We start from the raw sequence: 20,677 nt of genomic DNA on the forward strand, positions 1-20,677 counted from the left end.
ACTAGTGAACAGCCAAACCACATCAACGGACACCATACAGCCGTTATCATTAGGACTCACATTTGACGCCATTTCCAGGAAGTGTCCTGAGTGGCCAATGTAAGTTCTCGTTTTTCCGGTGAGCGGAAAGAGTATCTTGTGACGACAGGTTGACAGGGCTCGTAGTGGGGAACACGTAAAACCTACCATATGCAGTACATGAATTCCTGTTTTATGAATCTCTTTAATTCAATTGTCCCCAACCAGGCAGATATCGGCCGAATTATGCCTTCGATGATACAAAATGCATTTTTGCTCGCGTTGCCTTTTTTTTTATTCGTATGAATCCTAAATACGGATAAACCGGGTTGTATTCCATATATCCGAATGTACATATAGGTACTTCCTGTCTACCATAGGCGTACTTCCGGTGTACTCCTCTTATATTGCATGCAGTGAACGTAGTTTTTACTGAAGTAATGTGACCGCGCTTAATCTCTGGTACAAAAAAACTGCTGTCAAGAAAAAGTCCACGTGAAGTGGAAGGTGTCTCATGGCACAAAGACTAGAGGTGGATGATGATAGAGAAATCTTCGTAATCCTTACCATTTAGCCAAGTATAGACTATGGCATACAAATGAATTACGTAATTTATTAGGTTTTCTGTACAACAAAATGTGTCATTCAGACACATGTAGTCTCCATCAGTGCGGGCTTGATTTATTTCTTCTTTTTTGAACCTTTTATGACGTAGCCATTTCATGGGAGTCTTCTCATCATTGTCATACCTGAAAACAAATGAAAATTGAGGATCCTACAGTGCAAATAGATCGACAAATGTTCGACAAAGGCAAATACGTTACGTTGTATGTGTTCATAGCAACTAATACAAGCTACACCTCAGGAACGATCACCTGCCCCACAAGTTCACAAAAAATTAAGCGATTTGGGAGTTTGATACTAATGTCAAGCTCTCGTGCAGACCATCTGGTATAAGCAAGTGTTACTGTTATTTTCAACATTGAAAGCTTAGCTGCTGGCGACATTGAGAGCGATCAAAATGAAAACCGTATAACGTGAGGAGAAATGCTGAAAACCTCAGAAAGTATAATTGTTGTTCCCAATGTTTCTTTCAAACATTGCGACCAAGCGTGAAATACTGTTCGCCTAAATTATTTGCTCTGATAAATCAGGTTTTATATTACCTTAGCATATCCGCCTCTTGTTGCAAGTCTATATAAGCTTATATTGTTACGTTGCGCAAAAAGAATGGCGCCAGAGTCAGAAGTAATAGGCAACAACAACAGCCATCTTGTTTGTACATCGTTGCCTGTCTTGTAAATATGGTAAATATACATCTTTATATGTGACTTCCGCAACGTAACAGTATATAGTCCATTATAAGCGTATCCGCCGTCATGGCCTCTCCAAGAAACTGTTGAGGCGGTACTTCAGGCCGCACAAAGTTATTCCGCCCTTAAGTGACGTCAACTATGAGGTCGTCCCTGACAGTCCGCACTGCTCAAGGCTTCAACGCGTCATGTACCAGAGGCTCCGCATGTGCCGGATAAAGCCCTATGTTTCGAATGACTTCCCAGCACCGCATATGCAGACGCTTACGACGTCACTAGATCAGTGGCACGAAGCTCCCTTTGAAAGAAGGCTAATGCCGCGTATTAACGCTATCGTAGAAAAGACAAAGCGAGCAACATGGGCCGCAACCAGCAATCAACTGTGGATATATGTGTGTTTATATGTTTAAGGTTATTTGATATGATATATGCAGTGACCTATTGATGAAGCCTGTAGGATCAGTTCTGTAAGAATGAATGTTTTTGTACAACTTCTTTTGTATGCTTATCGTAGTTCTGTACCCATTTTTTTTTTTTTTTTTTGTATAGACATATTTGAGCGTTTGCATTTGCTGTGATGCCATGTACAAGGCGGGCTCAAGTTTTCTTCAAGCGAATTTGTCGCTTTTTGCCTGGGCCATCCAGCATCATCCTGATGTAAACAAATAAACAAATCAAATCAAATCAAACACCCTGGTAGTGAAGACAAAGTTGGCGCATCGGCTTACCAAATACAGTAGTCGTCTTTGTCACACCATGATCCTGACACTGGTTTCATTGTTTTGTGGCAACATTAATCTGTGTTTTTTTATTGTCTACACGTTTATCATCACCGAGTTCCACTCCACAATGGAAGTAAATGCCAACCAACACCACACTTGCACGTCTATTCCCGCTAACTAGTCACTGAGGCTACACTACACCCGTGCACGCGAGCTGGCGTCCACGGCATGTACACGCAACGGCCCCTACGGTATCAACCCAGCGTTTCGAAGGGGCTTCTCACTTCGAAAATATTGCAACTTTCGAGGGGACGTCGCATGGCCTGCCACTGGGCTCGGTTGCAATGCTACCGCACCACATTTGGCGTTCGAAGTCTCACGAGAATGACGAGCATCGTCACACTCGAAAAAATTCAGCGCCATTCCACACTGCGAATGTGGATGACCAGCGGAGCTGTGTATATGGTGATAAACTATACTCAGTTAAATAAAGACACATACCGCGTGAATTGTCATTTTCTACCGTCTTTATTATTTTGTCACTAAGATGAATATAGCTTTATGGTCGCTAGGGTAGACGGCCATGGATTCTGTAACGACGCTAGAAAGGTTCTTCGCGAACGTCTTCACAGAGTGGGATTCACGAACATATTTATTGTCGTTATTGGTGGTCATCGTAACGATTGGTACGCACACACATTCGCGTAGCAATTCTGTTATTAAATCTGTCCATCACGCAAGACAATTAATGGCTCATACCCCCTTAAGAAATGGCTCATACCGCCGTAAACGCGGCCTCCCCATTACGGCGACAAAAGTGAAAATCTACGCTGGAATGATGAGCGGCAACGGAACAACGGCAATGACGAATGCGTGAGCAGTGGCACGAGCGCGTTCTCGCAATGGGCGCCAACGAGCCAGCTGCGGGAGAAGACGGCGACGCTCGAGCCATTGCTGATGGTGATAGTTTTTGGTCTACGCGCTCGGTCTACAAACGCAGCGATCCGCTGAAAAGTAGCTTATACCAGCTTCGCTGTAAAACCATGACTATAATTCGCTGACACCTTATATACGACAGGTCACAGCATGCTACGCAGTGGTATTGAAACTCTTGGCTACGTCTGTGCGTACAGAATGAACGTCAATTGACTAGAAGACCCGTACTGTTGAAAATCCATGCGCCAGCTCGTCAAGGTATACATTAGAACACCGCGAGTTAGCACGTATCGCCGGACTCACCGTAATCTGAAGGGGCCGGTAATCCTTCATAATGTTCCAGCAGACTTCCACCATCGGATACCGCTCACCCTTCTTGCAGATTCCCGCGTAGTCGTCGTCCTCCAGCGACCACACGAATACGCCGCCCAGAGAGTGATCCCGGAACCATTTGACCTGCGATCAGCGCGCCAAAGCCCGGCAAGGGAGAGCAGCAGTCATTGACATGCCACTTACTGGTTGCTACTTACGCATAGCTTCAGGTGAGCGTGCGATCTCACTTGGATTCGTCGTGGGTGCGTACATTTTCATTGCTTAGCAGAGCTCGTAATGAGCCCTGCGCGTATAGGTCTTTCATTTTGGGCGCTGCTGGCAGAGCCGAAAAATGTACTACCAGCTGAGAAACGGCGGACCAAAACAAAACCAAGCACAGGCTTTGGTATCTAGCTTCCACTGAATAGCATCTGTTAGCGGTAGCCGAGAGAGAGATGGAAAGAAAAATTAATAAGACCTAGAAAGCGTAACCGTACCAAACGGTTGGGATGCTGCTCCAGAAGAAAGCAAAGCGTTTCCCGGCATCGGAAGCACCTATTTCATGATTCAACCGACTCTTCAATGTCACTTAGTGGCGCAATCATCAATTGAAAGCTTGCTACAGGCTGTAATGATCCACACTGTGCACGGTCTAAACGAGAAAATACCTTAAACCTTCGTTCATTGTAAGTTATACATTCACTACGTATAGATGACTGCTGTTTTATTTTAGCCGCCCAACTCTAGCGGCGTTCTTCGGTTTATTGCGAGAAAAAAGCAATACACATGATTTTTCTGTTGCTATCATTGTATATACTGTATGTATCTGCTATTGACTATTAAATTGACGTCTTCTCCGTAAATATACAAGTCCCTAAAGCAACACTGTGTTCCAGCCTTGGTGGTCGCTTTTTAGTGTACATTCTATACGCCTAGTGCACTACCTATAGAGGCGCCTCTGATAGTCACCTAGCGGGCTCTTTCGAAAGCACGCTCGGGAGCAGTAAGAGAAGACAACCCTCTTCAACAACTATGGCTGAAGTTCGCGGCTGCGATTTTCTCGTTGTTCGGGTGCCAGATCACTATTTCAGCGGTGGCAGTTGCAGGAAAGTCGCAGGCCCTTCTGCGAGCGGACATTTACACTATGTTACCGTAGTTTGGTACAAACCATTCCGCATACGTACCGAGTGTGTCCCGCAGACAATCGCAAAGAAACCGAGTTATACGAAGTGGAGCTCGTGTTAAGTAGCCGCTTGGTTGTATTGAGGAATGCGATGTCTCAATCGTTTTTTTTTTAATCCTACGCTTGCAGTAATAATGTTTGTTTACTTCAGTAATCGGTACACGTCGTTGGCGCACACTTTTATCTCAAACGAGACTCCGTGGTACGATGGCGGCACACATTGCCGTGAACTTGCATCCGATGAATACACGTGACATCGCCGAATAAGTGCCGTCGAATTCGCCTCAAAAAGAGTATTTACGAATTTGTTAACGTAAATGCGTACACTAGGCAACAAAGTCACTAAACGCACGGGCGAATTAAAGTGCGAGTTAGCGCTGCACCGCGGATGCGAATCCGCTGCGTACGTCGAGGAAACTGCCTTTCCTGCTGCAGTTTTCGCAAGATGAAATTCCCTTAGTGGCCTGCTTGGAAACGTGAAAAGCTAGTCTTAGAAACTTCTGAGTATTTTTGTTTCGAGTATTACGGAATAAAGAAGCCACACAATATATCTAAAGGCGAAGCAGAACCGGCCAATTTAGATTGGTGCTGGCGGCAAGGCTATAGGTTTATTCCTTTGCAACCTAGGTATTTCACTCATACGCCTCAAAATATAATAAGAAAGAGTTCAATTGAGTATGGAATGCACCTACAAAAAGGAACTCTGCGTGGTAAGTCTGCTCGGACAGCATCAAGGTGTAACGGCTTCACAAATATGAGGCGAATTTTTCAGCGAAAGTCGAACAGCAATACCATATGCAGCAGTTAATCGCAATCCTCACCATGAGCTACGTCTTTTCTAACACATTTCTCAAGCAACCACAACATGTTAAAGGCGTACTTGCCTGTAGTCATTCCGATACACAACAGCGTGATTTAAGCCCTTTACAAACAATTCGAGGCGATAAACCTCGCATTTAAAAAAATCAACAGTTCCGCATGAGGCAACTAGCCATAGCTCAACAAGCGCGAATACACGCTTATAAAATATATCCAAAAACACGAACTGCGTGACAGCTGGTTCAACGTTTTAACACGCCGCATAAAACGAAACAGGAAATCTGTCCTCGCAAGCCAAGCTTCAGTAACTTTAACACACAACACGAAGCAATCGTACAGTCGTGCAGCCCATATAGTAAGAGCAACACGGTAAAGAAGCGACAAGTGGTTGAGGCAGCCAGCGGCATTCAGGACTGAAGCGAAAGGCCATTTACGCGCATGCTGCACTGCGGGCAAACCGAGCCAAAGCATTGGTAGGTTGTGATCAACTTCATCGCTTACCCGTGTAAACTTGATCGAGCGCAACAAACACAAAGATCACAAAAGAAAGCGTGATAACAAGAAATTTCCCGCCGAACGGCCGGCGAACCATTGGTGTTGTTGCTCCCGCTCATGAGCCCTCGCGAGAATGATTATGATCGTGTCGCCGGCAAGTTCTTGCAGGTATTTGAGCACCCCACCGCGCAACAATTGTTCTTCGACATGCCTTGAAGCTATACAATACAAATGCGGTGGGTGTTGCTTATTTCGTTCCGCAAACGTGCATCAAAGAGATAAACGCAAGACCGACGCGGAATACAACTTCGGACGGTTGCCTGTTTTCCCGAGTGCACTTAGCCAGGCCGCCACCAGTGGCACTTGCGTCGGCGCGCACTACGCGTATAGCATTCTACATGCGCTTATAATTTTTTATACCCTTTCTTCATTCACAACTGCGAGCGCCGTAGAGAAGTGCTTGGCTCTGGTTTTAGTGAGGCAGACATTAAGATTTAGAAATTTGGCTAACGCACATTGAACTTATAACGATACCAAGTTTAAAGATATATGAGCGACTTTAAAATATCAGCTTTTATACTAACTCCATGCGACCGCGTAAAGCTGTGGGATTAGTGTATCATAAGCGATGCCCAATTTTCTCTTTGGGAAAGTTGCCTAACGTGAAGCTCGTGCTTCTCAAATTAAAAGCAACTTGTGCCCGAAAGGGTTCCACAACAGTGCTTTAAACACACTCACTTGCTTGGAGAACAATTTTATGCAGTCCAAAAAATCGCTGTCACCCTACATAATGCAACAAGATGTCATGAGCAATGCTATCGAAAGTCGAGCTCCAAATGCTGCAGAAACAACCCGCAATTTCAAACCTTTTTAGCCTGTTTGTCATCTTACTCCTGGTTCACTTATTTGTTGCCTAAACGGCTTTATACCCGTCATGGTGGTGGAGTTGTTATAACGTTCTTCTGCTCAGTACTATACCGCGAATACGTTGCTATGTATGGCCGCGGCGGCCGCATTCTGAGAAAACCGAAATAGAAAATGTCGCAAAGGCATTATCTTCACGGCCAAACCTTTCCAAGAAAAAAGAAAAAGGTCCGTGCCTTTCCGCCAATTGTATGAATCTTCTTATACTATGGATTGTTTCAGTTTTTGTGACTATCGATAACAATGGATTTCAACAAAAAGTGCGGAGTAAGTGACAAACACTAGTGGTTTCGTACGACATTGCATGTCAAAACGCTTTATTCAACATCATCAACTTGAAAGCGGCTGTCCTTTACGTAGCTCATTGACGTAATAGAAGAACGAGGTAAATAAGGGCATTAAGGTATCAGAAGGCACAAAGTGCAAGCATAATAAACTAAGGCTCGCAGGCAACAGCATCGCAGCCAAGCCGGAATATCGCAAATAGCGCGCTAGCACCCCGGAAATATTAATACCAGCAGACGTCCATCGTGACCAACATCCTAGCTACCTCGCATTCAATCAGTATTTAATTGTCACAGTCGAAATATGCATTATAAAGACGGTTCTTATTGGGACCAAGTTCCTATTCTGACATATATTATGGGTGAAATGTGGCATGAAAGCCTGCATACCGTTTTTGCGCACGTATGCTTCCCAAAGCATCACATCTGCCATTTTTCTTCCCCAAAAAATATAATGATGTTCTACACATATTGAATAAATGCTTCAGTTTTGATTCGTTCCAGCGTGTCTTCTTTCATGTCTTCGCTACAATGACTGCTAAAATCATGCTCGGAAACACTCATCACACAGGTACGAAACGAAGACAACGCCGCCTGTACTACTCTCAAACATGTGTGCACGACGCAATTGTGTAAGGCTGAAACGCTTCATGACACGCGTACCACAGCTTCGCCACATGAGCCAGACTGGCAGCAAAGGGGTCGACGCGCAGAAATTTCAGCTACATCCGAGCGTCGTACTCGTCAATTCCGACACATGCGCTGCTAGCAAACTAAGCCATGCTGACCGGCGGATATTTTGATGGTCCGAAACCGCCAGCAAGGGAAGGAAGAAGCCAGAAACGAAAATACGTGGTAACAAACATACCTTAACCTCGGCGCTGCCCTTGTCGTCGTAGCTAACCCACTGGTCGCTAGAGTAGATGTACGCAGTGGCCGCGTACGACGCCCATTGTCGTTTCCAGTGCATCTGGTTGGCACGCTGACACGTCTGAAAGAGCATACAGAAAGGTTGCATGGATCCCTGCCAGTTATGGCGCTCTATAACTTGAGGGCGGCGATGCCAACCTCCTGTGCCGAAAAAATATTGCTAGACAAACCACTCAAAAATATCTACTTTGTCAGAAAAATCATAGCTTTGTATATTTATCGTTATTTTTTATAACCGGACAGTCCACTCCATAAAGTCTTGCTTAATAATGGCGGTACATATATCGCGAAAGAACAGGACAAAAGCTCCCCCTTTCACGGCACGCGCTAATCATTTATGCCTCAACTTTTATGATGCGCTGTGAAAGCCATTACCAATTAACTTACACTTGCCCAACTCTTCACTTACGGTTCAGTGCTCACGTGTTTCAAGGTGGCGGCCGCTCACTGTTGTCTTTCGGAGAAAGAGAAGTGTTTCTGGATGAGAAAGGGAAAGGTTGGCGCTATCTTCTACAGTCCTGGAGGAAGCATGGCTCAGTGCCAACCTTTCCGAGGAGGCAGGTATTATTATACATCAGTCACCATTTCATACCGAAGGCAGTGGAAAGGACTCACATACACTCAACATTTACGGTACTATATCTTCTGGCACAGCATCGCCAGTGCTGAAATTCACGTACAATATATTTTCAAGACGAAAGAGGCAAGATGGCGTCCTGCCGAGTGTCCTCCACTGCATACATCAACTTCCTTCCCTTCTCTCTCCCATGCCCCGGTTTTTTCCCTTCACACTCAGCTATGACGACGCATGGATCACGCACTTGTTTTCTCCAGAGTGTCATCGGCATCCTGGTCGCCCAATATGGTTCAGGCGGGCGCCGTTGGCTGTAGCGAGATGGTCGTTGTCCTCGTACTCGATTACACTGTCGTTTCAGAAATCTTGGACAAAGAACTGTGCTCGGTCGCACTAAGGTGACTATGACACTGGGTGAAAAACGCAGCCTTCTCTCGTAACTTAATACCTGGCAGTCTGTGAGTCCATGACTTCTTGAATTTCAGCCTCGGTTGGGTGCGGTGATGTTGGCGTGGGCTTGATAGTCTTCAGAACAAGAGTTGCAGGAAGTGGAATCTGAGCATGCGTTTGCTCGTAGCAGCAGCTCGACTTATGTAGGCAGCCAAGTAAAAGCGAAAGGGCTGGCGTGCCGCGCATTTCCTAATGGTTGTAATTAGTGGAGTGAAGCCGATGGTGTCACTTGGTGAGCTGGCGCCTCCGTTGGATCGAGCGATGGCGAAGGTGGAGGCAGCGTTCTCCGGCTGCTCAGAACTGCTCAGAGTGCAAGACACGCAACAGCAAAAGCTACACACGCCCAGGGGGCTACAGCGTGGCAGTCTGCGAGCCCATTTACCGAGGCCCTGTCGGGTGTAGCAGCCGGCGCAAGACGGCACCCCTCACGAACCTCGTCCGGGAAAAAGTGCCTGATCGTATTCGCCACAGGCACAGGAGAGCTGACGAAAAGCATATATGAGAGCTTCACTACATTCAACCCAAGACCGGTGCATGTTGCCTTCGTACTTGTCACACATCTTGGCCCCGCCACGAAGTGTGCTTAATAGGAGGAATGGGCTTATACGTATATGTACCGCTACAGGTGTGTTGGTTAACGCCTCTATCCTCTGCGGAATTTCGCAATGAAACAATATCCTCACTGCCGCAAATACACGCTGTCGAGTGCATTATACCTTTAGTAAAGCGAATAGCTTTCTAGAAGCGTTCGGCAATTCGCCTAAATTGAGAATCATTGTCTTTGGTTCCTGCACTTTCTTTTTTGCTAAAATTGCTCTCAACATCGACACTTGGTCACCTTCTTTCGGCGCCAATTAAGACGAAATGTTCCACTGGCAAATGTCGAAACATCAACTTACGTTGCATCACTATCGAAATTATTTAAAATGATAAGAAATACGCCTGAAATGTACTATATTTAGTTGGGTACGCTATATCCGCCCATATTCTGGAATACATTGTGAGAGAAAAATCTGCGCAGTAGCGCGCGCAACGGCCGGGGTTCTTCGGATAGGGTATCTTTGTAGCGCTTGCATTTATTTGGTAGCGTTGGCGAACAATATCTCACTTATCTTTCTTGCGGCCGGACTGGGCACCATGTGCGCTTTCGCCTTGTGCATAGAGTTTCTCACTATAACACCTAGAGAGTAATCTGAGGCCACCGTCTATGAGAGTTTCTTAAAGGGCACCGTGCTCTCATGGTAACGACTGGATATTTGTCTGCGAGGCTGGTGTTGAAGGAGGCTTCGTCTAAAGCGTGGGGATATATATGGCTACACAAAAAATGCATTCTTAAAGTAAAATCTACATAAAAGGCTTTCATTCACTCATCTTACATCTCTCAATGAAGTTTATACTCACCTGCAATGCAGGATCAAGCGAAGAAAATCAAGAACAGACAAGTTGTTCCAAAGCAAGCGATAATCTCGTCGTCTGCCCTCCAACTTTAGCGGCCAGCTGATTCTTTTTACGTTTCATATAATTGTGCAGCCAATAGGAAGTCCTCAAAATTAAACATGTTTTCGTGTAATAATAAATCTTAAGCAGTTTTTACGTGCTGTTTTAGCGGGAAATGAACCATTGTGACAGACGGAACGGTGCTAGCCAGGAGCGTCTTCAAGGCTTTCTTGGCTCTCCGAGAACGATGCCAATCCGAAGTCACAATATACCGGAATTCTCATGGATACCACTAGGGAACCTACATGCAAGCGCTCCGCTTGCATGTAGGCTCCCTAGATACCACAGCGCAGCAGCGCCAGTCTTCCCTCTAGGTAATGTAGTGAGAAACTATATGGCCTTAAGGTCTTCGCTAAACGAATGTTTGCCATAGACGACCACCGCTCTCCGATGGCGTTGTGCACCAACCCCTGACCTAAAGCTATAATCCCTGACGTGTCGCCCGCAGCCATTGCGTGGAGGCGCGTTCGACGGAACGCGCGTCAGTTATCGCTGATTGTACTGGCCGAGTTTTGTTAGGGTCCTGTGTCGCAGAAAATCCGGGGTCGGCGTCGGTGTCGGCATGACCGTGGGTGCGCCGGCGTCGTTGGCGGAAATAATCATGCCGAACCACTCCGACCGCACCGGCCCTCCACGTGTCGTAAGGCGTTAGTCAACAAAATTGAATTTCTCAAAGTAAAATCCGTCAGAAGACAAGCGTGGACTGCTTGCACTAGGGGTGCAAGGCTGGAGTAAACAGCGGAGCTGGTGATCGTCCTAGCTTTTCTTCCAGGTTTTACTAGGCTTGGCTAAGTTTTGCTAGGAAATGCTAAGTGCTGCTAGGCACGGTATTCCGAATCGGCTCGCCGCTGACGCGCAGATTCTCGCTTGGCCGCGCGACGCGCTTCCAGAAGAGCGGCTTCTTCTTCGGGTGTCCGGATCTTCTTTGGTCGTCCCATGTCAAGGGTACATGTACTCGCCAGTGAGTCAAAGAGAGTTCTGCCGCGGCGGCTCTGAGCTTTATCTCCCCGGTGACGCCACGACCAAGCGGCGCCTCCACACTTGCTGGGGCGTGGCTGGTCGGAACCTGCCGAGCCGACACCAGAGGCGTCTGCTGCAGTCACGGACGCTTCGCGCGTTCGGTGTGAACGCGGAGACACGATGAAACGCGGGTGACGTCGGCAGCAGCTCTAGGCGTTGCCTCATTGGTGCTGTTACAATTTCTCTCTCGCTCTCTCTCTCTCTCTCTCTCTCTCTAGCTCTCATTTTGTCTTTCCCTCTCCCGAGCATTGCGCGCGCTACGCGCATGCTCTCCTTCCCTCTCCTTAACGTCCCATGTCAAGGCAACATCTGCACGGCACGGAGAGGAGACGAAGCACACGCCGCTCCGCGAGGTGGTTGCTAGGCAACCAAGGTGAATTATCGCTCAGCGATGTTTTGCGGCTCGCGGCACAACTTACGGCCGGCTTAAACAATTCCGCTGTTAAAATCGTAAAGTACGACTTAACGACAACCTACAGACGTGATAGCGTCGAATTTTAATTTGAATATACGAGAAAACATAATTATCTTTGACCGAAACTGAAACACAAGCCTCCTTTACCAGCATTTCTACAATTCATACAGCGGCCCACCACGGTTCCTTCCTTGCAAAAACACCATCCAGATGGCGCTTGCCTCCTCAGCAGTTGCACGTAGGCTCCATACGGCAGCCACGCGCGGAGGCGAAGTTGGACAAAAAAAGCTGCACTTGCCGAGAAGCCTGATAAGCAGCCAAGCATATTTCAATGCTATCGCGTCCCGCTCTTAAAGCCGAAGCTTAAGCGTCCTCCAATTTTTTTGTGTTTATCTCTTGTTAGAACAGTCGGTGTCACAGACGTCTCGCAGTGCTTCTGCAATTGATACGAGCTTTGTATAGGTGGCACGAAAACATTTTGTACTGCAGACACAGCGTCAACTTCTATTAAAATGTGGCGCTTTACGAGCTAGAAATAATTGGCAAATTGAGCATATTTAGGGAAATGCGAGTACTTTTAGAGCGAAGCTGTTTATGTGGACCCGAGTATGTCGTTGTCAGAGTTTGCTAAAGAGAGGCCACGTGGCCTAGCGGGAGAGGAGAGGAAAAGAAGAGCTCAACAGGGCGAAAGGGGTTGGAGTACGTCACCCCTTTTCCCCTGTGATAATGCTGTGAGCGGGTGCAGATGAAAAGGAGAACGGGGAGAACGTAAGTCGCGCCGTCGAATACTCGCGCTGCAGGGGGAGAGCGTGAGGCGCGCCAACCAATGGCGATATAGGAAAAAAGTAGGTCAACGGAGGAGTGGGATGTGAGAGGGAGTTCGCGTTAGCGTTGGATGTATATACGGAGCTTCGGTCGAGGACTCTTGTCTGGGTGGTGGTGGTGAAAAACTTTTATTTGTACGGCAAAACGTACGAGGAGGTATGTTCGGGACGACCCTGAAGAGGCCGCCCCTTACAAACACTAGGTGGAGTCCCTAGTACGGGACGCCAGTGGCAGTAGCCGCCGCCTGGGCGCGCTTAACCAGGGCCTTTTGGGCCCGTAGGTCTGAGCAGCCAAGCAGGGCAGCCTCCCAGTCCTCCCGGGTAGGGTTGGGTAAGGGGGAAAAGGCAGGGTTGGATGGGCAAGCCCACACCATGTGGTAGAGGTCCGAAGACTTCTCCGCACAGTGCGGGCAAGCTCCAGTAAAGGCCGGATCGAAATGTTTAAGAGCCGCCGGGCACAGCATAGTGTTCGTGAAGAGACGGAGCAGGAGACGCTCCTCCTCCTTTTTGAGGCCTCTACATGGGCGGGGGTAGAGTTCGTGGCCGGATTGATAATAAGCTGTAATTTCTGTATACGAGTAGATTGGGTTAGGGGTGGAGTCCTGATCGGCGGGGTCAGAGAAATAAGGAGCCCGGTGAGAAAGCGCGCGGGCGGCAGCATCAGCTGCCTCATTTCCCTCTAATCCCATGTGAGCAGGAGCCCAAACGACGTATCGGGGGTAGGGGTCCCCGGTTCGGCAGCTAGATTGAAGGACGCGATAGGCCAGGAATGGTATCTGACCCTGTTCGTAGTTCCGACAGGCCCCTCGCGAGTCGGTAATGATGGTTTGAGAGCGAGAATCGGATATAGCCAACGCGATGGCGACTTCCTCCGCATATGTTATGTCTCTAGCGCGAAAGCTAAGGCCGTTAACTGTTTTGCCTTCGTGGACCACCGCGGCCGTAAACCATCCCCCATGGTGTGGGCCGGTGGCATCCACGTAGAAAACGCCGGGTTTAGAATCATAATGGCGCGCCAGGGCCTCCGCCCGAGCCAGGCGTCTGCCATCATGGTGTGTGCATGCCATGTTCCGGGGAAGAGGGCGCACGTGCAGGGCATAGCGCCATTCTTGTGGCATACGTACGCGCTCTTCCATCTGTCTGAGAGGTTGGAGGTGTAGTCGGGCAAGGAGGCGGCGACCCGACAGTGTCTGAGAAAGACGTGTGATTTGGTTGGTAAGATGAGCTTCCTTGAGCTCCCGATACGTATTCACCATCCCCAGGCCTAGAAGGCGCTGGTTAGAGGTGCTGACCGGGAGATCAAGGGCCCGCTTAATCATCCTTCGGAGGATGACCTCAAGGGCGTCCTCCTCATGCTTGCGGAGATGGAGGTATGGAGTCGAATACAAGATTCGACTAGTCACAAATGCATTAGCCAGCCGCAAGGCATCTTTGCATCTGAGACCCCCGCGCTTGTTGGAAACTCGGCGGACCATGCGGCCCACCTGGTCCCCCACCTTCCGCAGCTTCCCTAGTGTTGTGTCGGACCGGCGGTGTTGGTTGATGAAAAGTCCGAGGACTCTAATTTCGTGTTGTTCAGGGATTCGACCATACTCTAGAGAGAGAGCAATTTTGGACGTGCATTTGGGCGAGGGGCGGAGATGCACGAATTCAGACTTTTGGGGGGAACATTGGAGGCCACAAGCGTGAGCATATCGGTCCACTATGGTCGCTGCTTGCTGCAGGTTGGCCTGCACGTCTCCCAAAGAGCCTTGCGTGGCCCAGATGGTGATGTCGTCCGCGTAGAGTGCGTGTTGCACCCCCGGGACAGCCTCCAGCTGGGCAGGCAAGTTCTTCATGGCCATATTGAACAATAGGGGGGAGAGGACAGCGCCCTGTGGTGTACCTCTGGACCCTAGAGTGTATGGGCCATGTTCGGTGTCCTGTATGTGCAAGTATGCGTGTCTCTGTGTTAGAAATTGTAAGACGTACTGAAAAGCGTTACGCCCGCAGTTGGTTTGAGAGAGATGAATTAGGATGATTTCATGAGTGACGTTGTCGAATGCTCCCTTAAGGTCCAAGGCCAGAACCACCTTGTCGTTATGGGGGCATTCGATGGGGTCTAGGACTTCCCGATTAAGTTGGAGGAGGACATCCTGTGCGGATCTGTGGGGGCGAAACCCGAACATGGTGTCCGCAAATGTGTTATGGTCTTCCATGAAAGTAGACAACCGGTCCCGCACCATCGTCTCCATTAACTTGCCCACACAAGAGGTGAGAGAGATGGGGCGGAGGTTGTCCGGATTTACGGCTTTGCCAGGTTTAGGAATAAAGGTGACAAGTGCTGTCTTCCAATCGATAGGGAGGGGCACTTCTCCCAGCCAGATAGAATTGAAGTATGCCAACAGTGAATTATAAGTCGAGTCTGGTAGGTTTGCCAGGAGCTTGACTGTAATTTTGTCCCGTCCGGGTGCAGTGCCACGTTTCATCTTGGCCAGGGCTGCCTTCAGGTCATGGAGCTGGAAAGGTTGATCCAGCTCGGCATTCTCAGAGCCTGCATATGAGTATGCCGTCCCTCGGGTATCCTGGGTAGTGCACAGGTATTGGTCCCTGAGCTTGTGTGCTAGCTGAGTTGTGTTACCAGCAAAGCCGTGGATGGCGCGCTGCAAGTGTTTCTGCGTTTCAGTGCGGGTTTGTGTGGGGTCAATGAGGGCGCGAAAGAGACGCCATGTGTTTCGGCTGGACATTTGTCGCGCAGCCGTATTGCAGCGGCTAACCCAGTTCGAGTCGGCGAGCTGGGCCGCATACTCTGCCGCCTTCTGGGTAAGCTCTGCTATGCGAGATTTTAGTTGCCTATTGTGTTTCTGATGGCGCCATCGGCGGACGAGGCTGTGCCGGGCTTCCCAAAGGTGGAGGAGGTGGTTATCCACATCCGAGACCGCCTCTGAGAGTTTGATGTGTGTTTCCGTAGAACGCAAGCTAGAAACCAATTGCTGGGACCAGGCCTGGTAGCCTTGCGTGTGTATGGGAACAGTGTCCTGCCAATTTTGTCTGAATTTCGTCCAATCTGGGATGTGGGCTTGTTTGAAGGGTCGTGCCATGGGGCGTGTGCGAATGGTTGTGTTGATGAGACAATGGTCGCTACCGAGGGTTTCCTCAGTATTGACCCAGTCGGCGAACTGAATGTTGCGTGTGAAGGTCAAATCCGGACAGGTGTCCCTGGTCACGGAGTTGCCAATCCGAGTTGGGTGGACAGGGTCAGTGTGAAGAGTGAGGCCCAGCGTGGACGTAAGCTCCGCCAACTTGCGGCCACGCTTCTGTTCACGGCGGTACCCCCAGACCCGACTTGGGGCGTTGAAGTCGCCCACAATCAGGAGGGGGTCCCGGCCCGCAACTCTCAGCGCACGACTGAAGAGGTCCGCGAATGAGACGTTTTGGAGTTTTGGAGAGCAGTATACGTTGAGGATGTGAATGGATGGGTCCTGTTTGCGGAGCGGGAGGAGAGTCACCATTACGTAGGAATAGTTGGTTTGGAGGTCAAGATCGACCTTGTTAGCTGTGTAATTTCGATGAACGCAGAGACAAGACGAGGGGTCATGCTGGAACGTCGAATAGTTCGTAAGGGTAGCGCCCTTCCCTGGCTCTTGGAGGGCAACCACCGCGGGCAGATGCTCGAAGGTTGAGAGAAAAAGTCAGAGGTCCGCTCTCTTCGTGCGAGAGCGGAGGCCCCGACAGTTCCACTGGGTTATGATGATGGGGGACGCCGATTTGGAAGGGGCAGAACGCCTAACTTTAGGGGTTCCCGCCATGGTTAGGTTGGGCGTTAAGAGTGAGTGGAGATGCCCCAGAGCCAGTAGGCAGGACCAAAGTTTTGGCATCTAGGCCTGCCAGGGTGCAGTCTTCGTCATCGTCAATGTCTACAATGCGACGCGAAAATTTGGAGGGGCGGCCGGATACGTCCCTAAGGGGACCCGCTTTGCGCAGCGTGCGGAGTTGCGCAGCGACAGCTTGATTAACTTTACTCGTGATCAGCTCATCAATTTTCGCGAGCATCTGGGCCATCGCGGTGCCGATCAGGAGCTCCATTTTTGCGCTGAGGCGCGCCTCCATAGTCTCAAAAGAATCATGGCCCGACGGCTTCGGCAGCGTAATCTCACTATCCATGGACTCCGCACTGGAGGCGGAGGTAGGAGCAGACGGTGGGTTGGAGAGTTGAGCCTCAAGGCTCGCAATTTTAGCGCGGAGAGGCTCCGTGTGCTTACGGATCTCCTCGGCAATTAGAGTAGGAGAGGGAGGGGGGGATAGGAAAGGGGAGGCTGCCCCACCGGGACCGCTCACCTGCTTGCCATATTTCACTGCGTTCGCCCAGGCACCGGCTCCCGCATCCTTTCGCTGTTGTTGCTGCTGGCCGCGGTTCCCCTTGCCGTCGTGTGGTGGCTGCTGCTGCGCCGCTTGGCCCTTGACGTCACCTCCACGTGGTGGCGCCTGCTGCGTTGTGACGTCGACGTAGCGTGATCCGCCGTGCGAGAACGCCGCATGATGACGAGTCTTCTTCCCCGACTTGGGGAGGCCGCTCTGTTGAGGGGTGGTCGTCTTGGGTTGTCTGTATTTGGCTGTACATTCGTGCGAGTTGGTGGCGTGGCTTCCTCCACAGACCGCGCACTTTGGGTTGCACTCATGAGGGGTCCGCACCCCCTCCACTAGCTCCGCCTGCTGTCCACACAGGCCGCACTTTGCATTGGCTGGGTTGGGACACGAATCAGCCCGGTGTCCAACGGTGCCACACAGTCCGCAGGCCGGAATGGTCCGGTAATAGGGTTGAACGAAGGTGATTTCCGAGTTGTAATGAATGTAGCGAGGCTTGACTCTGCCAGCAAAGGTGAGTCGTGCCTTGTTCGATGTGCCGAATTTTCGTATATCCAAGAGTTCGCCTGCACGCCACTGCAGAGCCTGGCGTAGGGTGTCGGTCGTCTCGTGGTTGGCGACCGTGACCACGCCGTAGCAGACGTCCTCGCCATGTTGCTTCAGGTGGCCGTGGGCGGCCATCTTGCCTTTGTCAGTTTGTAGCTCTAAGTCGCCGAGCAGCTGGTCCGCCGTTTGGGCCTCCCGCGTGCTAGCGATGATGAGGTTCTGCTCCGGCGAGAGGAGCAGGTTGAGCGTCGCCGCCTTTTGTACTCCGACGAGAGTAACGAAGGCGGCGCCGAGCGCGCCACGTTGAAAGACGTCTCGTAGCGCCACTGGCTCACGAGGCTTGATGATGACGACAAAGTCTTCTGGGTGTGGTCGAGGCAGAGGCTTAGGCTTCCACGTCGTTGTAGGCTTGCTGCGCTTCGCGCCGGATCTTTTTGCCGCACGCGTGGCGGATCCTGTCTGAGTTGAAGGTGCCTTGCTGGCGGGCGGGGCCGATGGAGCCATTTTCGTAGCTTTGCGCTGGGAGCGGCGCTCAACCATGCGAAAGAGTTCTTCGTTGCGGATGGGGTCCGCAGCCGCAGATTGCTGTCCCTCGGGGACCGGGATCGTCGCCCACGCCATGGCGTCGGGATCGTAACCGCGTTGAGCAGAGAGATCCGTCATCTTGCAAGACCGGTCCGTTCTCACCCGCGCGCCGACGTAGCCGTTAGGCTCAGCGTCGGCAACGCGAGGCCGGAACGGAAAATCGCTCTAAGTTTGCCAAAAATGGGCCCACCTGGATGAGATTGGTGTCCTCGGGTGCCGGGCAGCTTTAGGAGTCCGATGGAAGAAAAATTGATGGGGTTGCACGAAATTGACCGTGGCTTTCGTCAGTAATTGACGGAGCCGATGCACCACAACACGCAAGAGGCAAACGCCAACCTTGTCTGGGAACGTCGTAGAAGAAGCGTGAGAAACGTGCTAGGAACGCCGTTGCCCGTGGACGCCGATGCGTCCCATCCCCAATAAGCCGCACCGTTCGGGCCAGCCAAGCGGCCGCGAATGCAACTACGGCTGGGACGTTCGCTCCCATTGCAGCCGGCTTGACGCGGCAGGCCGTACCTTTCTTTTAAAGCGTGGTCACCACGCGAAGCACGCAAAATTTAAAATCAGGTGAAAGAATGGTTAAACAAAATATTTACAATATAGACTGCTTGCAAAGTTTGACTTGCATGGTGTAACACTCGGTGTAACTAACACAGCTTTCCTGTTCGACCATCTTCACGGACTAGAAGGGGTGGTGATTTGTTTTTTCTTTAGTAACACTGATAATGATGTTCGTTAATTTATAGATTCAGTGCAAAGATACCCGAATAATGCCGCAGCACAGTTAAACGCCAACAACTTGCCGTGTGATCAGAGGCAAAAAAAAAGGAAAAGAAGTAGACAGTTGATTTATTTCCGTCTGTTTTCGAAGTAACGTTTTAATACAGGTAATACAACTTACAACCTAAAGTATTTCCTTGATGGCTTCTACGAGCATGGTGCAGGCATGGCGGAGACAACGCTTGCGTGGTTGACCAGGAGTAGGCGAATAAACTTGTAAGCAATCAAATGATGCTGACCGCCTTCCATGGCGTTGTCCAGGCTCTATCGGCAACTTCGAACGCGGGAATCCCAGATAGGATGTCCCATTGAGGCTACGCACCAGATCAATGTTTGTGTCAGTAGAAATGCCGCAAAGCTAAAAAGAGCTAGGAATTTGGTGTACGCGTACCAGACATTCACAGCTCGGATAATGGAGAGCACTTAGAAGTGCTCTCCAGAACTGTCTTGATGTTTTACCAGATCATGCAAACAATTACCATTGTCGGTACTCGAGAGTAACATGACTGTGAGTGTGCAACAGAGAACAGACGCTTCGTATTTCATTTCCTAAATCGGTCTGTATTGACCACGTTAAAGAACCTAGTACGGTGAAAATATCTACACCGTGACACATTGGCGTCCGCGCGAACGGACGAAGCTACTCTCTGTCGGACAAGTACCTAATCCAGACGATGGACACCCGTACATTAATCGAACTTGGGGAACGTTAGGTTTGTCGGGGGCAGAACTGAGAAAGTGGGTAACGGACGCAGAAAAACGTCATCGCGATGAGAGGGCAGTGGAGCTGAGGCAAACAAGGAGTGTGAGCAGCTCGCTGCCGAGCGTGAACGACTTGTTGCCGAGCGTGTGACGTCTGAAAGAGCTCGAGCAGAAGCGGAAACACGCAGCCTTCAGCTACGCATTAAGTTCGCTGAAATGGACGCAGCCCGAGCTGACAGACCACAGGTGGGAGAATCCCCTGAAACTGAACAAGCGGTTTGTTCAGAAACGATAAATCCGTGCAAGTTTCTCCCGCGGTTTGAATACGCCCGAGACGATTTGGACGCTTACCTTGTCGCCACCAAAACCGCAGCAGGCCATTGCACTGAGCATGTGCCTCACGGGGGAAGCATTGAAGGTGTATGGAAGACTGTCTCCGCAAGACAGATTAGATTATGCCAAAGTCAAAATAGCTTTGCTGCAGCGTTTTCGTTTTACGGCAGAAGGTTACCGCGAACGTTTCCGCGCATCCAAAGCTGAGACCGATGAAACGGCTACACAGTACGTTGCTTGGCTCAGAGGCTATTTTGACAGATGGCTAGAGCTTTCAGAGGCCCCACAAACTTTTGAAGGTCTCGCCGAGTTGGTCATGACTGAGCGATTCTTAGCGAATTGCAATAAACAACTAGTGACGTTTCTCCGTGAGAGAGTGCCGTACCTTGTGTGCTGCTACAAAAGTAGCTGATCAGTTTATGGAAGCCCAACAACAAAAACAGTTTTATTACTTAAATGAACATTCCGAAATGAATAACACTCCCAGTCAGAAAATTGGTCGAGATGGTGGCGATACCACTTCGGAGTGGTTCTTGTGTGGTAAGGCAGGACATACGGCTTCAAACTGCCGGACCAAAAACAAAAACATTTTGCCCAAAATGCCGTCGACACGGTCATGAGGCAAAACTGTGCCCAGAGAAAGGGTCAAGGCAGGATAAAGCGTCTTGTCT

The 20,677-nt window shown here is 49.8% G+C and overlaps 1 protein-coding gene across 1 annotated transcript in view; it reads right to left on the bottom strand.

Moving 5' to 3' along the window:
• Positions 1-643: 643 nt before the first annotated feature.
• Positions 644-20,677, bottom strand: part of LOC119440574 (endochitinase) — a 37,776-nt gene continuing 17,742 nt past the window's right edge. The window contains exons 7-9 of the mRNA XM_037705472.2: positions 7,875-7,997; positions 3,293-3,445; positions 644-767 (exon numbers count right to left, since the gene is read on the bottom strand). Coding sequence (XP_037561400.1) covers positions 762-767; positions 3,293-3,445; positions 7,875-7,997 — 282 coding nt within the window. The 3' untranslated portion in view covers positions 644-761. The remainder of the gene's footprint in view (positions 768-3,292; positions 3,446-7,874; positions 7,998-20,677) is intronic.

The sequence above is a fragment of the Dermacentor silvarum genome, chromosome 2, assembly GCF_013339745.2.
Source record: "Dermacentor silvarum isolate Dsil-2018 chromosome 2, BIME_Dsil_1.4, whole genome shotgun sequence".
NCBI lineage: Eukaryota > Metazoa > Arthropoda > Arachnida > Ixodida > Ixodidae > Dermacentor > Dermacentor silvarum.